At 42.4% G+C, this 23,935-nt stretch overlaps 1 protein-coding gene across 2 annotated transcripts in view; it reads right to left on the bottom strand.

Annotated features, from left to right (window-relative positions):
• SLC9A7 (solute carrier family 9 member A7) overlaps positions 1–23,935 on the bottom strand; it is a 52,736-nt gene that overhangs the window by 23,429 nt on the left and 5,372 nt on the right. For both annotated transcript variants that reach the window (XM_028727809.2, XM_028727810.2), the window contains exons 2-8: positions 9,508–9,707; positions 8,529–8,606; positions 4,915–4,991; positions 4,403–4,515; positions 2,219–2,324; positions 1,828–1,969; positions 823–928 (exon numbers count right to left, since the gene is read on the bottom strand). In XM_028727809.2, the coding sequence (XP_028583642.2) occupies positions 823–928; positions 1,828–1,969; positions 2,219–2,324; positions 4,403–4,515; positions 4,915–4,991; positions 8,529–8,606; positions 9,508–9,707 (822 nt within the window). The remainder of the gene's footprint in view (positions 1–822; positions 929–1,827; positions 1,970–2,218; positions 2,325–4,402; positions 4,516–4,914; positions 4,992–8,528; positions 8,607–9,507; positions 9,708–23,935) is intronic.

The following is a 23,935-nucleotide window of genomic DNA, read 5'->3' as shown; positions in this document are numbered from 1 at the left end:
GAAAACACAAGTCTGTTTTCTGCTAGGCTTTCTGCTCCTTTCAACAACAATGAACACAAGGCATCCATTCCCTTGGCTCCTCTTAAGGTTTATGTGTTGTGAATCTCTCTGCTATAAAGGCAATGAGAATAAAATCTACAGCTGGGAATCCAAAAAGCTGTGGTATTGCTCTTTGCCACCTAGTGTTTTGTGAAAAGCAGGCCCCTGACTCCATAGTACATCGCAATTCTTTTTTAAACTGAAGAGCAGATCCCCATGCCATACCACAAAGTCAAAAATCCACTGGATCCAAACCTATTGTGGGCCTATAAAAATCCTCTATTAAATAAAAATAAATAAAGAGCACTCCAACCACCCAGTCATCTGTTGACATTGCAGCAATGAAGTCTTCACATTGCAAAATACATTAGAAAAGCCATTTGTGAAAAAAGAAGATCTACAAAGAGGACAAGTAACAGCTCCAGTCATTAAAAGGAGTTCCATGTCCAGTAAAAACACATGACTTCTACAAGGAGATATATGTCAGGTCATCTACAATGTGAAGGCAATCGAGTTTCCAGGGCCAAAAGATAAAGTACTAACTATCATATGTTCATCACTCGTTTCCATGTTACATTTTGCCAAATAGATTACGCCAGAAATCAAATTCATATTATGCATTTATATTATGCATACTATGCAACTTCGTAACATCAGCACAAGTGAAATTTGAAAGGTGACAACATGAGTACCCAATATGTTGCCAATAATAATAATACCAATTACAGTATAAGCACAAAATCTATTCATTCCAGAGCCTGTTAATATATCAAAACATCTTACCTGTAAAGCCACAAGCTTCAGCCAGCAAGAATGTACTCCAAGACATCAGAAAAAAGAGTGCAGTCTCCAGTAAGGGGAAGCAATGCAGTTTTGTGAACTTTGTTACGTGATTATTGTGTTAAGGAATCGCAAAATTCACAGCGTTAGATATTTTCTGCAGCTATTAGAACTCTTCCCAAAGGGTTGAATGTGATGAGTTAGTACTCATGTGATGGTACTGTAGCTCCAAATGCAGACCACAGGTTCTCCCTGACCTGGCCAAGTTATAAATGCTTAGAGCTGGGTATTCACCTAAGCCGGGCATAAGGAACCTTTGGCTCTCTCCAAATGTTGCTACATGATACTACAACTCATATCATCCCTGGCCCTTGGCTGTGCTTGCTGGGGGGCTCCTGCAAGTTGTAGTTCAGTAACATATGGAAGGCCAACGATTCCCCACACCTGATCTAGGCAGCAGCCAAATTCTGATCACATCAATTTGGCTTCCTTGTCTCCCTCTAGGGCAGTGATGGACAAACTTGGCCCTCCAGCTGTTTTGGGACTACAATTCCCATCATCCCTGTTAGCTAGGGATGATGGGAGTTGTAGTCCCAAAACAGCTGGAGGGCCAAGTTTGGCCATCACTGCTCTAGGGAGTCTCTGCTTGTCAACCTTCCTGGCTTCCAATCTCACGGCTGTCTTGCTTCGCAGTTTGCCTGCTTGCCTTTTTTTTTTCCATCCCTATTCCAGCATTCTTAGGATGGGGGACTTCACCTGCAACTGACTACTGTACCTCCAAACTGATCTACCTGTAAAACAAAGTTGTCTATATTTCAGTGCAGTTTTCTAGTAAAGTGGGGTTTTTTTAATGGCATGACGCCCTCTATGATTCTACAGTCAGAAGACCTGAAGATTGTAGCAGATAAGAGGAAATGCTGCTTTCACCAGAGAATGAAGTCAAAAGTGAGTGGGCATCTGCAAAAAACCACACAAAAAATCTGGGAGCATTCAACAGAAAAAGGATATCAGAGCTGTCACAACTCCTGTCACTACTCCCATCATGAACGAGCCGCTAAATATTCCAAGGAAAACACCAACAGATTTAAAAAAGGCAGCTGCATCAAAAGCATGGATGTTTCCTCCCGTGGGCTGATACGCTACAATAGAACTGCAACAGAGGGGACAAGAAGCAGCAATGAGCAAAATATTTATCCCACATAATTCTTCCTCCTTTAGTTATCTTAGGAGCTGCATCTTTCCCATCTATCATCCCAACCACACGCAAATGATCTCAAGGCAAATGCAAATACAGCAGTCTTTCCAAATCTGATTTACAAGACTATCAGAAATTGGTTCGTTTTGTATTAATGGTCTTTCACAAAACACATCACAAACTCTTAATTATTTTTTTACTTACGAAGATAGTACAATAGCAACGGCATCGTTCAGAACGCTCTCTCCAAACAGCAGTGCATAGAGGTCAACATCAGCATGAAGTTCGTTAAAAATTGCCAGTACAGTGACTACAATTGGGAAAAGAGAAGAAGGCACTAAAAATTGGTCTTATTGTATATGTGATTTTGAGCAGGAAAGAAACAGCTCTCTGCCGACTTCATATGCAGTGAATGTTATCAAGCTATAACACAACCATGAAACCAAAGGTATTTAATATAGGTTGGCAGTTGGTGAAAGGTCTAATCAGTACTACTTCTTTTTTTAAAAAAAGAGGTCCCGGTATTTTTATCTTGCTGTAGATGCTGCGAATGTCAGGACAAAATGGCTGCTATGGGCAGCAGAAAAGGAGGTGATAGTACTCAATACTCTTGAGTAGTGACATGAGGTGAAAATGTTCTCCGGAGAATATTCTCAAGAATATTATCTGCTAGAAAATTCTCTGGAGAATATTCTCCACAAACTGTAAATTCTGTGTCGTGTACACACCTCAACAATCAATAATATTCAAGAATATTCTCCAAAAGATTATTCTCAAGAATTTAACATCTCTACTCATGAGTACAGTCACACACACAAAAGTACCGGGTCTCCTAAACATCTATCCAAGGCCCAGTTCCTACATTCACTTTGCATGTGCTCAAGTTATCACAAGGCAACTCAGTACCTTGTCAGTTCCCACATGGGGAACATTTAGTCAGCAAACGACCTCATGTGGAGACATCTGGCATTATCTCACTGAGTACATGGTAAACACTTACTGTTGCCACAAGGGGGTATTGCCTCTGCAATAGTGCACCTTTCCTCTGCCCTAGATTTAAAATATGCATAGCCATGTTGGTTCATTGCAGAGGGGGGACGGGACATCCCAAAAACTACACTAAGGCCTTATTAAAGGTAAAGGGACCCTTGATCATTAGGTCCAGTCGTGGCCAACTCTGGGGTTGCAGCACTCATCTCGCTTTATTGGCCAATGGAGCCGGCATACAGCTTCTGGGTCATGTGGCCAGCATGACTAAGCCGCTTCTGGCGAACCAGAGCAGCACACAGAAACGCTGTATACCTTCCCGCTGGAGCGGTACCTATTTATCTACTTGCACTTTGACGTGCTTTCAAACTGCTAGGTTGGCAGGAGCAGGGACCGAGCAACGGGAGCTCACCCCGTCGCGGGGATTCGAACCGCCGACCTTCTGATCGGCAAGTCCTAGGCTCTGTGGTTTAACCCACAGCGCCACCCGCGTCCCAAGGCCTTATTAGGACCAACCAAAAAGCCATGAACAAACGTCTGAGTTCTCCAGAATTCCTCACAAAGTTCTGTGTTAAACCCAACAGCATGGAAGGGGGTGATGGTAATGGGGGAGGGGACAAGACAAGATAGCATTGCCCCCTCCCCAAAGTCTGCAATTTTGGCTTAGAATGGAATGCAGGCATTGCAGCAGGCATAATTAGATGCACAATGCACCCTAGAATATTGGCACAAATATGAGGGGGAAAGATAATGTTGCTGCTTCCTTTTCCCCACTCCAATCCTCTCCCGCAGCCTGTAAGAAGCCCCAGAACAAGTGTCAGAGGAGGCCATGACAAGGTTATTTATAAATTGCCTCAGTTTCCACAAAGGGCCATGAATGCCACTGGGTTGTCTGACAGCTGCATGGTTGTCTGACAGCGTGGAAAGAATCCCTACAAGCAGATTCCCACATTGTTAGGGATACAGAAGAGGTCCCCCTCCACCCAGGTCTATACAAACTATGGTTGGGGAGAGATAAGGAAATACTTGTATCACTACCTCTGCAGGACTGTTTTTGGCAGACAGCCACACTGCAAAACTCCTTGTGCATTTTTCTCCTTTCATGCATTTTTCTTAGCCATCTCACCCCACTTTAAGGCTCCCAGAGAGGAAATTTATACTGCATTTTTTAAAAAAATAATGCCATCAACCACACTTCTCCTATAGATTTTTGTAATGAGTTTATACTTTAATCTTCCAATTCTTACGCCTTAAAGAAGGGAAAAAGACATTTCTGTGACACGGGAAAGATCAGACACAATTGCCTAATGCTATTTCTTCTCATCCTATAAACAACAACAGTAAAAAGGAAAAAAAGGTGTCATAAAAAAACCAATGATTTTTTAAAGCTGAAGTCTATACCTGGATCAGTAGCAGATATAATGGCTCCAAAAAGGAGACAATCTGTGTAGTAAAACTTATCAGAGAGCTGCCCCACAAGCTTCATTAGTTTTACAACACCATACATAAGATTCCTAGGAGGAAAAAGAAAGAAGAATTCAGTGAAGCATTTAAACCAGATTGTTCTGGATTATATTTATTTTAAAAATGTACAATATTTTAATTTAACGTTTTTAAAAATTACCTGCCCTTCATCATGACAAATTTTAGAATAAAATATTAAAATAAGTTTAAAAATACATTGCTGTCAAGAGAATAGCGTGAGTTTCTCTTTGAACTGACTTTATTACTGATGACAAACACGCAACCCAGTGTATGCATGATTATTTGAGAGGTAAGAGATTACAGCATCTCTTTGCATCCAAGATATTCTCACTGATCTTGCTGGACGAGCTAAGGCACAACAATGGGTGATAAAGAGACGCCAAAATTATATCCCACGAGACTAAATGGTATCTCAAAACTCAACTTACCCAATGATGAAACAAGAGACTGCAGTTCCTAAGAAAGCATAAACCAGAATAGACCCCAAGTTTCTGAAGAAGTGCCTCTGTAGAGGGAAAAAAATGGGTTAGGCGCAGCCATATAGAAGCAATGCTTCTCTAACTCCAAAGAATGCAACACTCTCAGTGCTCTAGTTAAGTCACATTCTATTCTGAGAACAGAAAAATTCCAACTCTCCTGTGCGATCGTTCTGAAATATAGGGAACATTTCAAAAAACTAAGCTGATCTTTTAAGATCTTCTGAGGAGACCCTGCTCATTGTTCCACAACAAGCAGTTTGTTACTTGGTGACAATGAATAAGTGGGCTTTCTTGATAATAGCACCCACTCTATGTAACACTCTCCTTAGAGCAATTCATGAGGCAAAGTCAGTAACGATCCTTAAACGCCTCTTAACAATTTTCTTTCCTGTACTGTTTAATTTTATTTATGAGATACAGCTGCATTTTGTTTTTATCTCATTTTTAGGAAAATTCACTGAACGTTGTGTTTTTATTGTGAGCAGCTTAGAGACTTTTGTTATAGCAAGTGGCATAATTGTTTAATAAATAAATATCGGGGAGATTGTTATTAGTCTTGTCCGAGTCATATTTTGATTCCCAATACTTTGGGACTGCCTGGTATAAATGGCTCAGGCTGGCCATCAAATCAAGGCTCAAAAGCCCAGTGCCTTAGGGAATCATGCACAGAACCCCAGACAGAGGTGTGGAAGAGACAAGGCAAGTATGGAAGCTGTGCCATTCTGTACAGTGTGGATTTACAAAGGCGTTGTTTAAATGCCTTGAGTTTGAGCAAGAGCAGGAAGAAGTTTGGTGGAGAACTTCTTCGTTGCTCCATCAGACAACTCTCCAGACAGGATCCATCTAGCCCAAGCAGTGCTTTGAAAAGCTTCCTCAGCAAGAGACCACTCTTAGAGGAAGCTTAATGCTTCTCTCCTAGCGTTCCAAGAAACACTTTACAGGTTTTTCAGCGCTTGCAGGGAAAGAGGAGCACCCGCAGCTCAACTTGGAAAGGGTAGCCCCTATGTGATTAGAGGTTGCTGCAACACACCCTCAGCTAATAACCTAAGCAACACCCAGTGGGTTGATGGTTAAAGCCCACATGGAGCCATCTACTGCGGATCAGGCCTACCACTTCAGCAAGTTGGACAAACACAATAGAGTAGCTGTCACCATCCCCTAGGCTAAAGAGCACATTTGGTTTTTAAGTATGTGGGTGCATGGGAAAGAGATTTAATTGGGGTACCCAGTGAAACTCTGCCAGATTCCCATCTCTAACCACCCAATGAGCCCAGAGGGATAGAATATTACCTCTCAGGGACTTGGCTAAGAGGGCAGAGGTTATTAATAAGGGCAAGATTAATCACGGCTCCCTCCAGCTCACAGGTTTATTTAACCAAGAAGTCAATAAGCGTAAGCAATGCAAATAATCACAGTCAAATAAATAAAAGGAACAAAAAGGTTGCTTTTTTCAGGTGCATGTTTCAGTGGATAATAAACAATCCATAAAATAAGGCAGCAGTTTTTGAGGACACCATCTAAGTCCCTCTAAGCCAGCCTTTCTCAACCTGTGGGTCCCCAGATGTTGTTGAACTACAACTCCCATCACCCCTAGCTAGCAAGGGCCAGAGCTCAGGGATGATGGGAGTTGTAGTCCAACAACATCTGGGGACCCACATGTTGAGAACCACTGCCTAAGCCTTCTGAGCAGAAGAAGATGTAGCATGTACTCCAGGGAGCATGGTTCCTGCTAACTACAGACTGAGAATTCCTAAGAAAAAGATTTGGTTGAGAGCAAGTGTGTGAAAGTGAGATCCATGCTATGAAACTGACTAGAGGAAATAACTTTGTTTAGCAATGGTTCCATCACAAAGGACGTTAAGGAGACCCAGTGCTGGGCTTCGGTGAAGCAAAAAGCAACATAGACATATACCTTGGACATGGGAGGCAGTTAGCCCCATTCAGCATAAGATATAATTGCTGTAATTCAGTGAGCTACATTCCTAATTCTCCATGAAACTACTCAACTGAGCGAAAGGGGATTTGAATGAAGGTCTACCTGGCTCAAATTCACCAGAGCAAATCCATAAGAATGCCTTGGTGCAACAGAACAAGAAACCTATTCCTTCAACTCCTCTCACACCCTGCTTGGCTTGTAATGTGTCGCCCACAGCCAATTTTCCAACATGAACTAAATGCAGCCATTAAGGCTTCAGCAACCATTAACTAAAGTGAGCTCTCAAAACAATCAGCAACTTAGTGCATCTGTTGTTGTTGTTGTTTAGTCTTACAGTACCGTAAATGCTTGAGAAGCTTGCTTACCTGAACACAGATTGTTGGCACAAAGAGACAATGGAGTGTGCCTCTGCGGGTGAAATCAAACCACTGCATTAGCAGCACAGAAGTGAACTCCCTGGGGAGCAAGCCTGAGAAGTGTGTATGGAGGTCCTGGGCTGCCCAGACAACAAGACCCCCCTCTTGGTGTGGTCTGATGTGGTCCAAAGGAAATCAGAGCGATACATTTGGCACCAGCTTAGCCGTGGGAGTTGCTGGGAGGAGGCATACAAGGCGCCATCCATCCATCTTAGGAACTCCACTCTGGATTTGTGTAGGGTTTACTCCTTAGCATCTAGTTCTCCCAAAGGTATCCCACAAGGCAGCTGAGGTTTAGGACCAGAGTTTTCCTTCTCTTGGATGGGCTACCTTCCCAGGTTAATGAGTCCCATCTGCTCATGTTATCTCTTAAGGGGGAAACAAAGATCATAGGAGTATGTGGATTGTTAGAAAATCAGGTTGTACCCTTCTGGGTTGTGTGTATAATTTACTGACACGGTTTGGGATACCAACCCATGCCCTGATGTCATTAACAGGGGCCCTTCTCATAGTGCCCCTACTAGCAAAGCTATGGTGTGTGGCAGCAAGAGAAAGTGTCTTTAATAGTGGCCCCTCATCTATGGAATATCATCCTCAGATAGGTCTGTCTGGTGCATTTTTTTGGTGCACAACCCTATAGGCCTATCAATTAGAGACAGATCTTTATGCCAAAGGCTGAACAGAGAGTATTATGCAAACTACGCGGCATAGAACAGGCATGTCCAACTTTCAAGAGACTGAGATCTACTCCCACTATAAAAAAACTGGCGGTGATCTACCAAAATTGAGCTTTTTTTTAGGGAGCCAAAGTTCTTGAGCTTTCGGGGGGGGGGCAAGATCTACCATGGACACACTGTGATCTACCAGCAGATCACGATCTACCTGTTGGACATCCCTGGCATAGAACAAAGACTCCCTGCAAGCAGCCTTCCTCCATGCAACCCAACAAACTTCAAAAATCTCTTGGGGGGACCTATAGGAACAACCTACAGCACAGAATGAAAATCTACAGTTCAGCATTTGTGGAGGAAGAATAGATGGTCTGCTGCTGCAGGAATGGTCTTGCTTGAATGGTCTACTAGATTCAAGCCAGTAGGAGTTACTTAACTCTGCCTCAAAATACGGCAGATTTTAACAGCTGAGTATTCTACTCTCGGGACCAAAGTCCACACCGGCAGAGCAATATTGTTCAGAAAATGTTTCAGGCTTACCTTTTTCAAACTATAGCCAGCATGGAAAATAATGGGAGGCAGGAGGATGTTGAAAAACACTTCTGGATCAAATGTTACCTTTAAAGAAAACACAGAAAAAACGGCTGTAAGACAATGTTTCCAGGTGACTATCCTCAAAACATCTGCCTACAGATTTCCTATGCCATTATATTAAACCAATCATTTCCTAGAGATCAGGGAACGCAGGTTCATTCCAATAAGCTATAAACATGCTCAGTTTCCTGCAGAGAGGTTTTTCTTTTTCTTTTTAAGTGTTCCATGGTCTAGGGTTCATTCAGAAAACCATCACTCTCGTGACATTTATTTGTTTGTTTGTTTTCTAACCAGGATTATATTTGGCACATAATAAAGAGGTCATATAGTTGTTCCAGAAGAGGCAAAGATACTAGCTTGGTTGCCCTTCACAGCAGTCTTTCCCAACCTTAGGTCTTCGGATGTTGTCAGACTACAACTCCAACCATCCCTGGTCATAATAAGACATGCTAGTTGGGGATGTGGCAAGTTTTGAGGGACCTAAGGATGTGAAGGGCTGCTTTAAAATCAGCAGGCTGAACAAAAAAAGAAAATCTAGGTTCTAAGGAATTGAACTGAGTAAGTAACCTTGGGCAACATGATATTCTGCTCCACGCTGCACTGAGACCAGCAACATACTTTACAGGACCAGGGTGAGGAAGAATGGGGAATGATTATTCTGGATAGTCCAGTGTCAATGGTTTGAACGACCAAACTGTCTTGGAGGAACCAGTAAGCATAAGTTCTTAAATGCTAAGGGTAAGGGAATCCAGATGAACAGATCTCCTTACCACATCTGAACAACATTGCAAAATACAGAACCTTACAATGAAAGTATCACATATTATCACACGTACTGAGATCTGAAAGAGACTTGCGAAAACAGGCCAGCACAAAAATAAATACATTCATAAACAGCCACAGTTAACAAAAAGGTAGCTCTCACTTTTCGCAACATGTCATTCTGTTCCACATTGTGTATTTTCCCAGGACTTATTTCTCCTTTTAAGGTGTATTCAAAGAATTTCCCGCTGATATTGACCAACAAAGTTGTGTAAGCCCGGTCCTCCTGCGAACAGCTTAACGGTTTATCACGACCACTGGTGGGAGGTATGCCATATCTCAAGATCACTCCAACAATGAGCCCTGAAAGAGAAGATGTTATGTCTTGAATTTTATATCCTATCAGGCATATACAGATGTCAACAGGTTGTTGTTGATTTTAGAGCTGACCGTGTTTTTTAAAGATGGACACATGACTGATTACGTAGCTAATGCAAAGGTACAATGTGTGCTTGGCACACTGTAAGAACACTTAGCTTTAATATTAAACGTGCACAAAGAAAAAGAAGCAGGCAATTGAGTACGAGCACATTGTTCTTCTAAAGGGATTTTTCTATTGCCTCAGACCTGTGGCCCAACTAGCGAAGTATTCTCTGTACTGATGCTTTGGGGGGGGGGGGTTTAAAAAATGAGGTGCTATAACTCATATCTGCTGCGGGTTGCAGCACAAAATGGCTGCCAATGGCAGTTAAAAGAAGAAGAAAAAGGTGATGGTACTTCACATTGGTGAGCACTATGACAACAAAAGCACTGAGAACACCTCAGGCTTATAGGACCTTCTTTGATTTTTACTAGAACCACTGAAATCCATCAAATGGGAGTCGGATGCAAAGTGGCAGCTTAGAAGTCAAAACCAGTTACCTAATGAACACCAGCATTACCTGATTCTAGGAGTACAAATCTATTGCAGATCAGAGATTATAATGCTTTCATTTAGCAGGGAGGGAGAGCAGAACCTTCTTGTGGTCAAACAAACAGGAGTGAGAAACTCCTGTCAACCCACAGCAAGTCAGCTAGCAATCTATCAGTATAGCCCAAACCCACCTCTGCCCACCTAACATTTAGAAGAACTGTAGAGTTGGAAGGGACCATGAGGGCAGTCTAGTCCAACCTCCTGCAATGCAGGAATCTATTGCCCAACGTGGGGCTCAAACTCACAAACCTGAGATTAAGAGTCTCATCTTCTACTGACTGATTTAAATAGCTGTTTGGAAAGGTACACTGGCACACATTCACAAAGCTGTTACACACACACACACACACACACACACACACACAGTATTGTCTCCTGAGGTGAGGTCTCTCATCCAGGGTCACACCAGGACCATACCTGCTTAATTTCAGGTACTGTATGCTGCATCCTAGCCATCAAGTAAGATTGTCCACCCCACAAAAACGGGTACACAATGCAACAAAAACAAGCCTAAATATAAGTATGGGCCTCTCATTTATTTCACTAAAAGATACCTTAAGAAAAATGAGCCATCTGCTGAAGGTATCACAGGTGCAAAGAGAGGAAGAGAGGAAGACAGAAATAGCAAAGGAGGAACATAGCACATAAAAACAATCAGATCATCAAGAAGAAGTATTAAGTCACAGCAACTCTGAAACATGATCACCAGCTCTTATTTTGTGTTACTGAATAAACACCCAAAAACACAGGATAATCTGACTTATGGAAGTGTGACTCACTGGCCACAGTCTATACACCACAACGAGCTATTAAAAACACATTTTGAGAAGTAGGGTTGTTTGATTTTCCTAAGCTTCTCTTACTCTTCCACCTATTCCAATAGCCACTGACCCAACATGCCACCAAGTCCAGCCTCAAACTTAGTTCAGTTGTAAAGAACTACTGCAAACAGAGCAGGATTCAGTACTAACCGAGAGTTGGGTGTGTTCTGCCTACTTGGGCTAATGGATTTGTCCTTTGATAAGGTATCTCCAACAACAAAGGAAAAGTTTTCAGTGAATGTTTCAAGGTTAAAGCAGAAGGCGCCTGCTGTACTTCTACTGGCAGAATATTCCTCAGGACTGGCTGAAGACACCAAAAGCTCGGGTTTTTTGCTGCTGTCAGACAAGTCTTGCCAACTCGAGGGAGAGGAAACTAAAATACAAGTGAATGCGTAGCCTGGTGTGTTTGTACTTGCTACACAATACAGTTACACACAAATAGAAACATCACAAGTACATCCTTGCCCATTTCTTAAACTTTGACTATTTTAAAGTGCCTACAATGAATTTTGTTATTCTGAGCATGACGTACCTGCTCCAATCAGACAGTAAACAACCTCACTGTATTTGCATGTTAATGTTGACTCTTGAGATGGCGAGTCCCTCTCTCCCCAGAAAATTTAGCATCTAGAACGTGTTACATGACACATTACAAATAACCAAGCGAAAAAGCTACCAACATGAGTTTGACCAAACTGCGGGAGGCAGTGGAAGACAGGAATGCCTGGCGTGCTCTGGTCCATGAGGTCACGAAGAGTCGGACATGACTAAACGACTAAACAACAAGAAGCCTAACAAGACACACACACACACACACACACACACACACACACGATTCAAAGGTCTACTGCAAAGGGCATGCATCTTCCCTGCAACTTAAAAATTAATTCTGAATACATAGCAAAAACCAAAATGCCACACGCAAAAATAAAATAATATAAAAATCCAATGCACATTGCGGCTAAATTAAGGATTGCTGAAGGCAAGTGTTGTGCAATCTTGCTCCACTTTCTAGCTAAACTGCTAACACAAATTAACAGCAAGCATAAATCCAGGAAAGCTCTGCCTCTAAAAATAATCAAGCACACAGCCTAATAATTAGGTAATAGCTTATACAGACACTAAGCTGGAACACAAGTTATACTTTCAAAGGGGAGACTGAGCCACGGATGCACGATTTCAAGTCTGGGGATCGCTTGTGGCTCCAGAAACATTGCCAGTATGTTGAAATCGAGCATCTCAGCAGTGTGAGAAATACTGTTCTAGTCCTTACTGTGGCCAAGATTAAGTATGCTTGAAGCACAGGTGTTGAGACAAAAAACAGATGTCACGTGGAAGTGCAACAATGTGTTTTGCTTCTAAACCCATCCCACGATACAGAGGCTGGTGCCTATTTTAAAAATATTTGTGGCTGGCCGTGCCAGAATCCTTGGCCATGTCAGCCAGCTGCAAAGATAATTCAGTGAGAGGAAATTTTGTTTCTTCCTCCTTTATACAACACAGCCGGTTTGTTCAAGGTCATGACTCACCTGTTTAGCAGGCCTTCGCTGTACCCACACACATTTTCAAATGGGGAGAGGAGAAGAAAGGAGAAAGAGACAAGGACAACTGGATGGTGAAACATGCAAGTGATTAATCAAACTGTCTTATATCCCCTATTTGCAAAATCGTTTAAGTACACGGGTGCTAACAAGAGCATCTACACAACAAATCATGGCTTTCTCCAAAGTTACCTACCTAAGAAGCTGCCTTATACTGTGTCAGCCCAACTGGTCCCATTCAGCTCAGTATTGTCTCTACTGACCAGCAATGGCTCTGCAGGGTTTTGGATAAGGGTCTCTCCTAGTCCTACCTGGAGATGCCAGGGATTGAACCAACCTGGGACCTTCTGCAGGCAAAGCAGATGCTCCACCACTGGGCTATGTGAAATGCATGCATAACCAAGAACTGTCAAGCTCTCAAGCCATCACACAGGACTAAAAATTCCTTGGGTAAAAGAAGCTATTGTAATCATCAGTGTAGGTTTGTGGGGCAAACAGTGTCTTATGGTATCACACTTCTCTTCCACTAGTATGGAAGAGAAAAGGACTTTAGCAATAGGCAAAAGTCCTGTTATTATATAAAAACAGCAGGTTCCCCATAACCACCTGTAGATTCCCACTGACTATCTCAAAGTCTTCTTGAGGTGTTCAGCACAATAAGCTGATGTTCACTGGTAAGCATCCGCAAAGCTGTTACCTATTCTCAACTTCAATAAAATACTTAGGTGGGACTTCAGTTCTCTCCTGATGGCAGTAGACTACAACTTCTATCATCTCGGACCATTGGCTGTGCTGACTAGAGTACTGAGAGTTCAACAACATCCAAAGGGCAACACATTTGGCTACTGCTGAAGCACGGAATCATTAGCACTACACCATTGGCAGTATTCACATGCCTGTGAGTGGGCAGAAGCTCAATTCACATGACACACAAATGGGTATGTTTACTGGTGTTGGTGCCTGTGCCATTCCACAAATCTTTGAATTGATCAGAGGTCTTTCATGGAGCTCGGGGAAATTTACATAGCTCCCTGTCCACATGTCTAATTACAAGAACCTTGTTATGTACGTGAGGTGGTGACTGACCAAAGCTCAACCAGAAAGTTTCAAAGCTGAGCAGAGATTTGAACCCATATTTTCCTGGTCCAAACAATGGCCTTGTGTCATTTCTCCTTTGCAACATGTAGTCATTTTTCAACCTATCATTGCAGGGAAAAAAGAGAAAAAGATGAATGTGAAGCAAAAAACAAGCTTGAGGAAAATAGAAGCAATGTCTTTTAACAGGAAGTTAAAATACAATTGGAACGTCACAAGACTTAGTGGCGGCAATGGTGGGAGAAAAGAAGACATTCCACTTTCCTGGCCTTCAGATTTTGCAGAGTTGCAGTGACTCAAGGAAAGCTGTTTGCTAGAGATAAGGATTCTGCTTTATCTCCAAGCTTTAAACTTTGGAACATGAAAAGGCTCTAGAATCTTTTGACTGAAACAGCAGGCTCCCCCACAGACCACCACCCTCCCTAGTAAAGTGAGCAAAGGGTGAGTAATTTGAACAGAATGGATGAGGACAGCAAGAAGGAAGGACCCTGCTCTCTCCATCACATGTTCAACATTCAATGCCAATAGGGCTATACTGATGTGTGAATCCAGGGTCTATTTTGGTGTATGACTCAGGCAATCATGCCATTGCTATGGCACAAACAGATCAGCACCACAATCCCCTGAATTGCTGCCAACTACTTCAAGCTGCATACATCCAGCAGCTTAAAGTGGATTCTCATGTGGTCCACAAGACATTGTCCTCATCCAAGTGGCAGCCTAACCCCCCCATCCCCGGCCATTTAATTCAGATTTTCCAAATAATAATAATAATAATCCACCATAAAACCACATGCTACCCAGCTGAAAATGTACTTTAAGCTTCATGATTGTGTAGGGCTTCCTCTGGTCCTCATCCAACCATTTAAAAACTTCTAACTTAAGCTTCATTTATTTCAAATAACCGACTCTTGAAACAGGAGCTTTTCGAATAGGAGAACTTGCTTAAGTAGTCTAATATTAGCAGCTCTACTTTGGAAAGTCCCTTTCCTCATGTGTACAAGCAATGAGGGGGAGGGATCCTTTAAAAAAAGAACCAGCTTTCCCATAGTGCCTCAGAAAATTGTTTCTAGAATTTGGATAATTGAGATGGCACGTGTGGGGGATGCTGCACAAAATTAAAACAAAACACTCCATCTTCCTAGATGTCTCTCTGATCCATATTTTATGAAGCAAGACATTGTTTACTATAATACCACCAGTACCAGTGCCACATTTTGAGTCTGGAAGCCAACGGATCATAATAATATGTCAACATGAGGTATGAATTCATGTCAGATTTGGTCTGCTGCAGCAGAAGCAGCTCATTTCCGTTCCCTTGACAAAATATCAAAAAGAGCATCAGGCATCATTGTTGAGCAGAACATTTATATTTTCCTTGATTTCTGCCTGCCAGTATATCTCTCAATCACACAAAAGATATAACAGTATGGAAACTTTTGTCCAGATGTCCTAAACCAGCTTACCCAATAGGAAATATGCAAGGGACCATTGACCTGTATTTAATAGGCTCTACCAAATTGCATCTATATGTATGCAGACATAACATAACCTAAATCTGTCACCACCATTGCATAAATGGAGCTTGTTCTCCCAAGAGAGTGTGTCAGTCACTTACAAGGCACTTCCAGCGTTATAATCATAGTTAAAATAATGCTATTTTAACAGTAGGTGCTCTGTGGATGTAGTTGAAAATAGTAAGCAATCTTAACTCAAACAAAAACAATGTGTTATATTAAATTAGTCTAGTTACATTGCTGGACTGGGCCAGGGTCCTATAATAATAGCAATGCTTTACTGGTTTCTAACGTGGCATCTGTTTTTTACAGTGCTGCTTCACTGTTTTACTGTTGTATGATTGAATACTGCATCAGAGATTTTAAAATATTAAGCGGCTCAGACATGCTTCAAATAAATAAAACAAATAGCAACAGATGCACATTTGCTAAGACTCTGCTCCGAAAAATTATCCATACACAGGCTGAAATAATAATGAAAGCACAACACCAAGCCATACATAGATCCCCGGGGAGCGTATTGCATGAGTGACAGGCCATCCCAGAGACAGCTCTGTCCCTTGTAGCTGCCAATCTGACAGAACTCATCGGTGGAACTGAGAACAGGGCCTGAGATGCCAATGTTACAGTTGAGGCAGTGCTTTAGGACTAACAGCACCTTAAAATGGTCCAGGGCCTATATAACTCATGTAGAAAAACTATAATATTGTTGTAATGCCTAGCTCCTAACAAATGTTCTAGCTGCCACATTGCGCTCCAATTAAAGTGTCCAAACAGTCTTCAAGGGCAGGCCCGTACAGGGTGCACTTCAGTAATCTAGTCAGGATGTTACCAAAGCATGCACCACTGAAGCAAGATAACACCACAGTTGCACTTTCGGCCACTGACATTATCTGCAGCTCCACAGATGGCACCAAGTCCAGGAACACTCCCTCAAAACGGCATGCTTAGTACAACCCCACCCAGGACCAGAATCTAATTCCCCTTTAAGGTCATTTAAGTATGGTGGTTACCCCACCATAACTGGTGGCAGTGAATTCTGCAAGTTCTCACTGAATGAAAGAGCACTTTTGCCCTTGCCAATTAAGGCCATACAATGGATTAAGATTCTGATCTTGGCAGAGAGGAAAGACAAAGGGAAGTCGTTCTAGCCACTCTTTTGCACATTGCTTGCAAACTGTTAGTCACCAGGATGGCAAAAACGAAGAAGTCTTCAGATGAACCCAAGATACCCGAACCTCTTGATGCTTTTTTTGAGAGATACCATCCATACACAGTACAGTGGTACCTCGGGTTACAAACACCTCAGGTTACAAACACTTTGGGTTACAGACTCCGCTAACCCGGAAGTAGAACCTCGGCTTAAAAACTTTACCTCAGAACGAGAACAGAAATTGCGCGCCAGTGGCACAGCGGCAGCGGGAGGCCCCATTAGCTAAAGTGGTACTTCAGGTTCAGAACGGACCTCCAGAATGAATTAAGTTCATAACCAGAGGTACCACTGTATTTTTTTTAAAAAAAGATGGCTTCATAAAGGTCGGTTACCGTCTTACTGTCCCTGTACATGGAGTTGTTTTCAGTATTTTCAAGCCTTTTCCTGTGCCAGTCTCCAAAATGGGGGAAATGCTGTTGTTCTAGTAATGCTAAGAGACAGAAATAGCAACTCTGTACACACAACTGTTACTATATGCTTCCATCTGGCGAACACAGACTGAAAGAGGGGGAATAATAACTAGTATTTCTTTCCTAACTGCTTATGAAAATACAAACAAATAAAAAAGTTTATTTGTTTTCTCCAATACACATCGTAGCTTCAATCTGTATCACGTATTAGGATTCATAACTGTTTCATAACATGTTCTGCTTTGTGCAGACCTTATTTATGTTGCATTTCACACAGTTCCTAGGAAACCAGCCAAAATCTATTTGTAGCTTTACATGTGTCATCTAAATGGCAAAAATCAGTGGAAATGGGGGTGGGGGTGGGGATATAATACCATGCACACCCTAGCACTGAATTGGCTTTCCCCTCCTTGCAAAATTAAAAAACAACAACTCCAGAATGCACCAAAATTATTCCTTATTGTATCAAATGGTTTCCAAGATCATCATCAACACTTTATGCCTGTACGCACACTCCAAGATATTGCCAATGAAAATGCCCAACAAGACAATTTGTCCTTTCATTAGCGCCAGAGTCCATCATTCCTACTTGCACTTCATCCTTCACAGATGCTCTTCACATCAATGGAAGCTTTCTTCCCCTAGATGGCCAAATGGAACCAATGAAAAGCAGCCATTCAGAGCAGCACTCTAGAGATGTTTCCTGTACTAGCACTCTTAAAATAGCCAGTGCTCTGGCTGGGCTGGGGTGGGAATGTAAACGCCATAATTTCACTGGTAATAAGATTCTGCATTAAGTGGTCTCTTCTTCCAGTCTTTACACACACACACCCAACCATTCGTCAAAGTTTTCTGACAGATGATTGTTGGAATCCAATAGCTGCAAAAGTTTTGGTCGATCTGTCACAAACCGATTCCAAAAGAAAGACAGGGATTCTTGGTGACATGCTGCAGTCAGTGTTAGAAACAGAGATATTTAAGCTAGGCATCAAATGGCTCCTTAAACCAGGGTTACAGTCGCCTAGTTGCCATTTTTGGGCAGACGGCTCGAAAGTCGTATTTTTCAATTTGTCTTTTTGGTTCCTGAAATTCATTCTGATTGTGCAGATAAAATACAACGGGTAGAAGTCTACAGGACGTGTTGCTAGTGTGTGAAAACAGTCAAGATCCAAGGATCTCCAGGCATGCACCACTAGACAGTGGAGACATTACGTGTCATCTTGGCACCTGGCCATCTTCACTTGGTCACAAGTGGCCGACAGCCAGGTGCAAAATACACCTGGCGAAATTCGAACACTGGCTACGGCATATATTTCAGTACTCTGGGAGTCTAGCAACATCTAGAAAAGCCACAGGTTTCCCATCCTTGGCCAAGCTTAAATGTCCTCTTGCCGATTTCCAGTTATGCCAGTCTCTAGGTCGGATCTCTGACTTTGCGTATGCCAACACCATACTCCATGTCCCAAGCTGCTGCTGAAACTCCCCCAGGCTTTGAATGCTGATGACACATTTCTCAAGAAAAAGAAGTTGCACAAGTCCATACTCCAGCTAAATGGAGACATGGGCTAGATGATTTGGCAACTGGTGAAGAATTCCCCATCGGGCACCTGCATCAAACATGCAAAGCAGCAGTAGCAGGGTGTGGGTGGGAGAATCTGCAGCATTGTAGAGGCAGAGAGCTCTTAAGCTTCCTGCCATCCACTTATTTTCCCTTGCCAACTCCTCCCATCGAACCACTTCCCCCCAAATCTGATTGCAGGACTGGATTTTGTAGACAAATAAGGAAACATATCCTGGAAAGAAAGGTAATGTTGCAGAGGAAAGGCAGGTGGTAGAAGAATGGTTAACCACTCTTTCTTCCACCTTTCCTCTCTCTCTCTCTCTCTCTCTCTCTCTCTCTCTCTCTCTCTCTCTCTCTCGCAGGTGCCTACCTGTTCCTATTATGCAAGTTAGAGGACTGGGAATCCTGCCTTTTGACTGAGTTTCTAATTCTATTCCATGTCCTTGGATCAGGATACTGTATTACATTCAGACTATGTACACATTACAAACATATGCGTAGCAAAGTAATTTCCAGCAGAGACATATACTGATAGAAGCTTGATGTTCCAGCAACATTTCAGAATAGCTACTTACCTTTCCCAACCCCCCAAAAAATCTTTCCCCAAAAAAAAGATCCAGGAAAAGTGACAGCCCGGCCTAACCTTCAGCTGTCAAGTGATTGGCCAGTCCAAGCCCAGATGCACTCTGCTGGCGACATCATATCCCTCCGGATAATTGACAGAAAAGCCTGTTCACGGACACAAGACGACGTCTTTGTTGCTGTTCAATATGGCATGTTTTCCTTTAAAATATTCTTATTTTATAAGACCCAAGTATAAAATAAGAATATTGAGGCAGGCGAAAAAAATACAATATTGGCGAAAAGATTCACACTTACCTAACCCTTAAATGAAGCGTGCAAGCTTCTGTGCATTGGTCTATTGTGGGTGTGATATCGCCAGCAAAGTGCATACTGAGGACCTGCAGCGAAAAGAGAAATGGAAGCGAATCAGTTCAAGTAAGTGTTGTGCCGATAGGCCTGTCAGAACAAACCATGGGAAGCAGGCAGGCAGGCAGCTATATTGACTCAACAGGCATACACATGTGCTAAATCATCCTTGGAAATCACGCCAAGCAGCACAGCTTTGCAGGGAACCACTATTTATTTTTTAGAAAACCTATATGCTACCTTTCAAGACAAAATTCAAGACACAATTCAGTGGAGCGATACCGGCAAGATATATAAACCTAAAACTGCACTACATTAAAAATAGCAGTAGTTAAACCTAATAAATAATAATAATAATGTGGTGTTCTGTAGTTTATACGCCACCGTTCATCACAAGATCTTAGGGCGGTTCACAGGAAAAAAGTACAAGGTACTAAAAGCACAAATAAATAGTGAAAGAAAACCAACAAAACAATAAACCCCCTCCCACAAACACATTTAAAAGGCTGTGGAATATTAATCAGCCAAAGGCAGTTTGAATCCCCCCCCCCCAGAAACTTACAGAATATGTTCAAGTAGGGGCTACACAAAATTATTATTATCATTGGCAGCCCTGTTCAGGGAAGTTTTTAAAGGCTGATGTTTTACTGCGCTTTTAATACTTTGTTGAGAGCTGCCCAGGGTGGCATGTAAATATCATCATCATCTCCTCCTCACTAGGAGAGAATTCCACAAGCATGAAACCACTATGGAAAAGGCTTATTCTCTGTGCCCACCAATGCCAGACTCATAAGCAGGGTCTTCCAAGGCCAATCCCGCACGCTGTATAGCATTGTGCAGGGTCCACACGCTAAACAAAATCTGCACAAAAAGAGAATAATCTAAAGCTCCCACACAAACACCAGGCACACTCCATTCATACACAGGTATAGCTTTACATGTTGTGGCAGACAACCCACTTGAAAGGGGCTCAAAAAACAGAATAACTGTCAGGCTTCGGGGAACTGGATCCCTCCCGCGGTGGCAGTAAATTAGCAGATCAAACAAAAGGAGCGTTCTTACAGATAGTTTCTTTAATAATCACAGCGAGAGACAAAGGAATGCCTCTCTCTCTAGAAATGCCGTTGCTCCCAGTAAAGGTCTACCCCCTCTATCCTCATTAATCTACGTCATAGGTAGGCAAACTAAGGCCTGGGGGCAGGATCAGGCCCAATTGCCTTCTAAATCCGGCCTGCGGACAGTCTGGGAATCAGCGTATTTTTACATGAGTAGAATGTGTTCTTTTATTTAAAATGCATCTCTGGGTTATTTGTGGGGCTAGGAATTTGTTCATTTTTTTCTTCAAAATATAGTCCGGCCCTCCACAAGGTCTGAGGGACAGTGGACTGGCCCCCTGCTGAAAAAGTTTGCTGACCCCTGATCTACGCCACTCCTACGTCGGATAATTTGAGCTTGTTGCCGCTTCGCTTTCTGTTTTATCACTCTCAGAGCCCTTCTAGTCTTAGGCGATGGGGTGGGGTGGGGTGGGGTCAGGAATGCTTTCCAAGGACAGTGAATCTGCCAGCTGTCTCTCTCCTGGTGTTTCTTCTTCTAGCTGCTCCTCACCCAGTATTTCCCAGCTTTTCCCCTCTGGACTAGGTCCCTCTGCAAACCACTGTTCTAATTCAATACTGTCCTTCTGCCCTTGTGAAAGTTCAGATAAAGCGGGGCACGCGATTCCCACCATTCCTCCTCAGTCCAGTCCCTGACAATAACACAGGCCCTACAAGCAACAGCCTATAACTTTTTTTTGGTACTGGTTTGTGATCTTATTGTACACATATTCACCACTTCCTCAAGGGGCATGGCCACAGAAAGGGTGTATCAATGTTTCTGCAAAAGTGTGCCATATATATATGAACTTTAAGACTTCTACTACAAGTAACTTCAAGCATTGAAACCAGAGCTGATCATTTGGTGTCTGACTGGGGTCAAGAGAACCCGATGGTTGATTTTCTATCTGACAAAAATAAGTTGTTGCTTACTGAGAGGCTGTAAATAGCTTTTTTAAAAAAAAAATTTAAAAAAGGAGCAAATAATTATCCAAGCAGAGATTCATTCAACCACCAAAGCGAAAAGTACGGAACATCACTCAATGTTTCCTCCAGCCGACAACGACACCAACAAACCACAATTAGTAGCTTCCCCACAGACACACACTGCAGCAGTCTCACTTAGTTATCTGGTTTATTCATGCTTCTGCTTTTTAAACTTTACAGTCAGGATGACTAGTGGATGTTAGCGATATTGGGGATCAAAATGCAGCATAAGGAATCAAGACAGTTTTTGCTGTCAGGAGTCAGCTAAAAAACACCTTGAGGTTTTTGAGAGGGGTGTTCCGTTTCGCTTTTACAATCAAGCGTTGTATAAATTTTATGAAATCCAAAATAAATAAGCTAGGAAGTTTCCTAGGCAAAAAGGTTTGGACAAAACTGACCCAGCTATTAGAATAGTCTTCCCTTGTCCCTCAAACGTAGGCATTTCATCAGCTTCTCAGGATCCAGTTACCCATAAAAGTTTTAAATGCCCATGCACCAGCATCAAATATCTAGTGACAAGAGACAAACAAGAACTGGAAGATATTCAGACCAATCGTTTTTGTCTTCCATTTATCTTAAACCACAAGAAGCCAACTTCTAATATCCATTCTACCCTCCTGAGGGTTCTACCCTCAGGAACCATATTTTGTAACGTCAATTGATCAGCTTAAAAGCGGTTTGACTTCATAATAAAGTTGGAACCACAGTAGAGAATTCAAGAGAAATGTATTCTAGAACAAAATGCCTTTTTTAAAAAAAATAAAAGATATTTATCTAACTATATTTTCATTTATTTTTTTCAAACTAGTAATAATTATCCTGTCTTCCGTAAGAGCAACTATAAGGAATTTCTGCCACACCTTGACAAAATTTTGTGGTGATGCTGGAGACCAGACCTACCCCCTAGCAGATCATTTTTGCTTTAAACTACCCTAATTCATACAGGTAACATTAAAATAATAATAAATGCTGTTTCTGATAGAGGGTGAAGGAGTGCAACATTAAGGCATGCCTTCACAAGAAACCAAAACTGCTTTTTTCATTGCGATCATTTCCTCATGAGGCACTAAAGTTCTTGGAAATTGGTGCCACATATCTAATAGAGTTCTCGGAACTGGCACAGAACTTTAGTTCCTTGTTCTAGGCAATGCTAATTTTGTAGCTATCTCAATTACAAAAGCGTAGGAAAGGATTTTAACACTGCAACTGCGTTAACAAAAATCAAACTGCCAAGCAAAATAGTTTAAGAACTGAGGACTATTTAAGGTTGCCAAGGCAATGTTGTTAAAAATGAAAACTTCAAATTCTTTTGTAGGATTGCACTGCAAAACAGGTTTACTCAAAAAAAAGACATACTGTGTTCAACGGGGCCACTGGACCAACATCTTCCTCAAGCTGTCCATGACAACCCCAAGGTTGTGCTCCAACAGTTCAGACCCTCATGAGTGTATATGTGAAATTAAGATTTATTTTGCCCCAATGTGCAATCTGTTTACCACAGTGACCAACCAGAGGCCTATGGGAAGTCAACAAGCAGGGACCTCAACTGCAACAGTTCCCTTCCACTACTGTTCCTCAGGAACCAAGGGTGGGGTTTTATTGATGCAGAATCATAAAAAGGCTCAAAGGAACCCAGCAAGTGGGCTGGCAGGGTCACACTGGTCATTTTGCATGGGGCACAGAATTCAGCACCATGATCAACTCAGAATACATATTTAAAAAAAGATTAGAAACAAGATGTCTTATAGGCCAGCTCCACGTGTATTCCAGCATCTCAAGAATCTCAGGGTTCATTTTAAAAAAGAATGAAGAAATGTAGATCGAATTCTAGCCTTTATAAGCTGTACAGATAGGCTTGAAAGCATGTGAGCAGTGCTTAAGGCTTCCTCCCAGGTAAGTCGGGTTAGGGACAGAAGCCTTACTGTGTTTATTTTTATTTGTTCTTACACTTTATGTCAGGGGTCGGCAAGGTTTTTGTCGCTTAGGCCGGTTCACGGTCCCGCAGAAGCCACAGTGGGCCAGAGTGCGCGCACAGACATGTGCAAACACTATTTCTAGTGCTCCTTCCAGTGCGGAGGAGGCGTGTGCAACTTCTCATTGGCTGCAGGAGCTTCCTGCAGCCAATGGGAAGCTGGACAGAGTAGCTCTGCTCTGCGCCAGTTTAGCGTGGCGCACGGGAGCTAACCGAGCGGCTGGCAGGGGTCCAGGGGCCGGTTAAACGACCCCCAAGGGCTGCTTGTGGCCCATGGGCCTTAGGCTGCTGACCCCTACGTTATGTTAATGTTGTTTTTACAGAACATTGTAAAGCCACTTTGAAACACTTCTGTGGAAAACAACAACAAATACATAAAATATAATAAATATAATAACTGATATTCAGAGGGGTGCAGCCTCTGACCCTGGAGGTAGTACACAGCCATCACGATTGGTAGCCATTGATAGCTTTCACCTC

Source organism: Podarcis muralis, chromosome 4, assembly GCF_964188315.1.
Source record: "Podarcis muralis chromosome 4, rPodMur119.hap1.1, whole genome shotgun sequence".
Classification (NCBI taxonomy): Eukaryota; Metazoa; Chordata; class Lepidosauria; order Squamata; family Lacertidae; genus Podarcis; species Podarcis muralis.
Note: the sequence above shows the minus strand (reverse complement) of the source record. Positions and strands in the feature narration are given on the sequence as shown.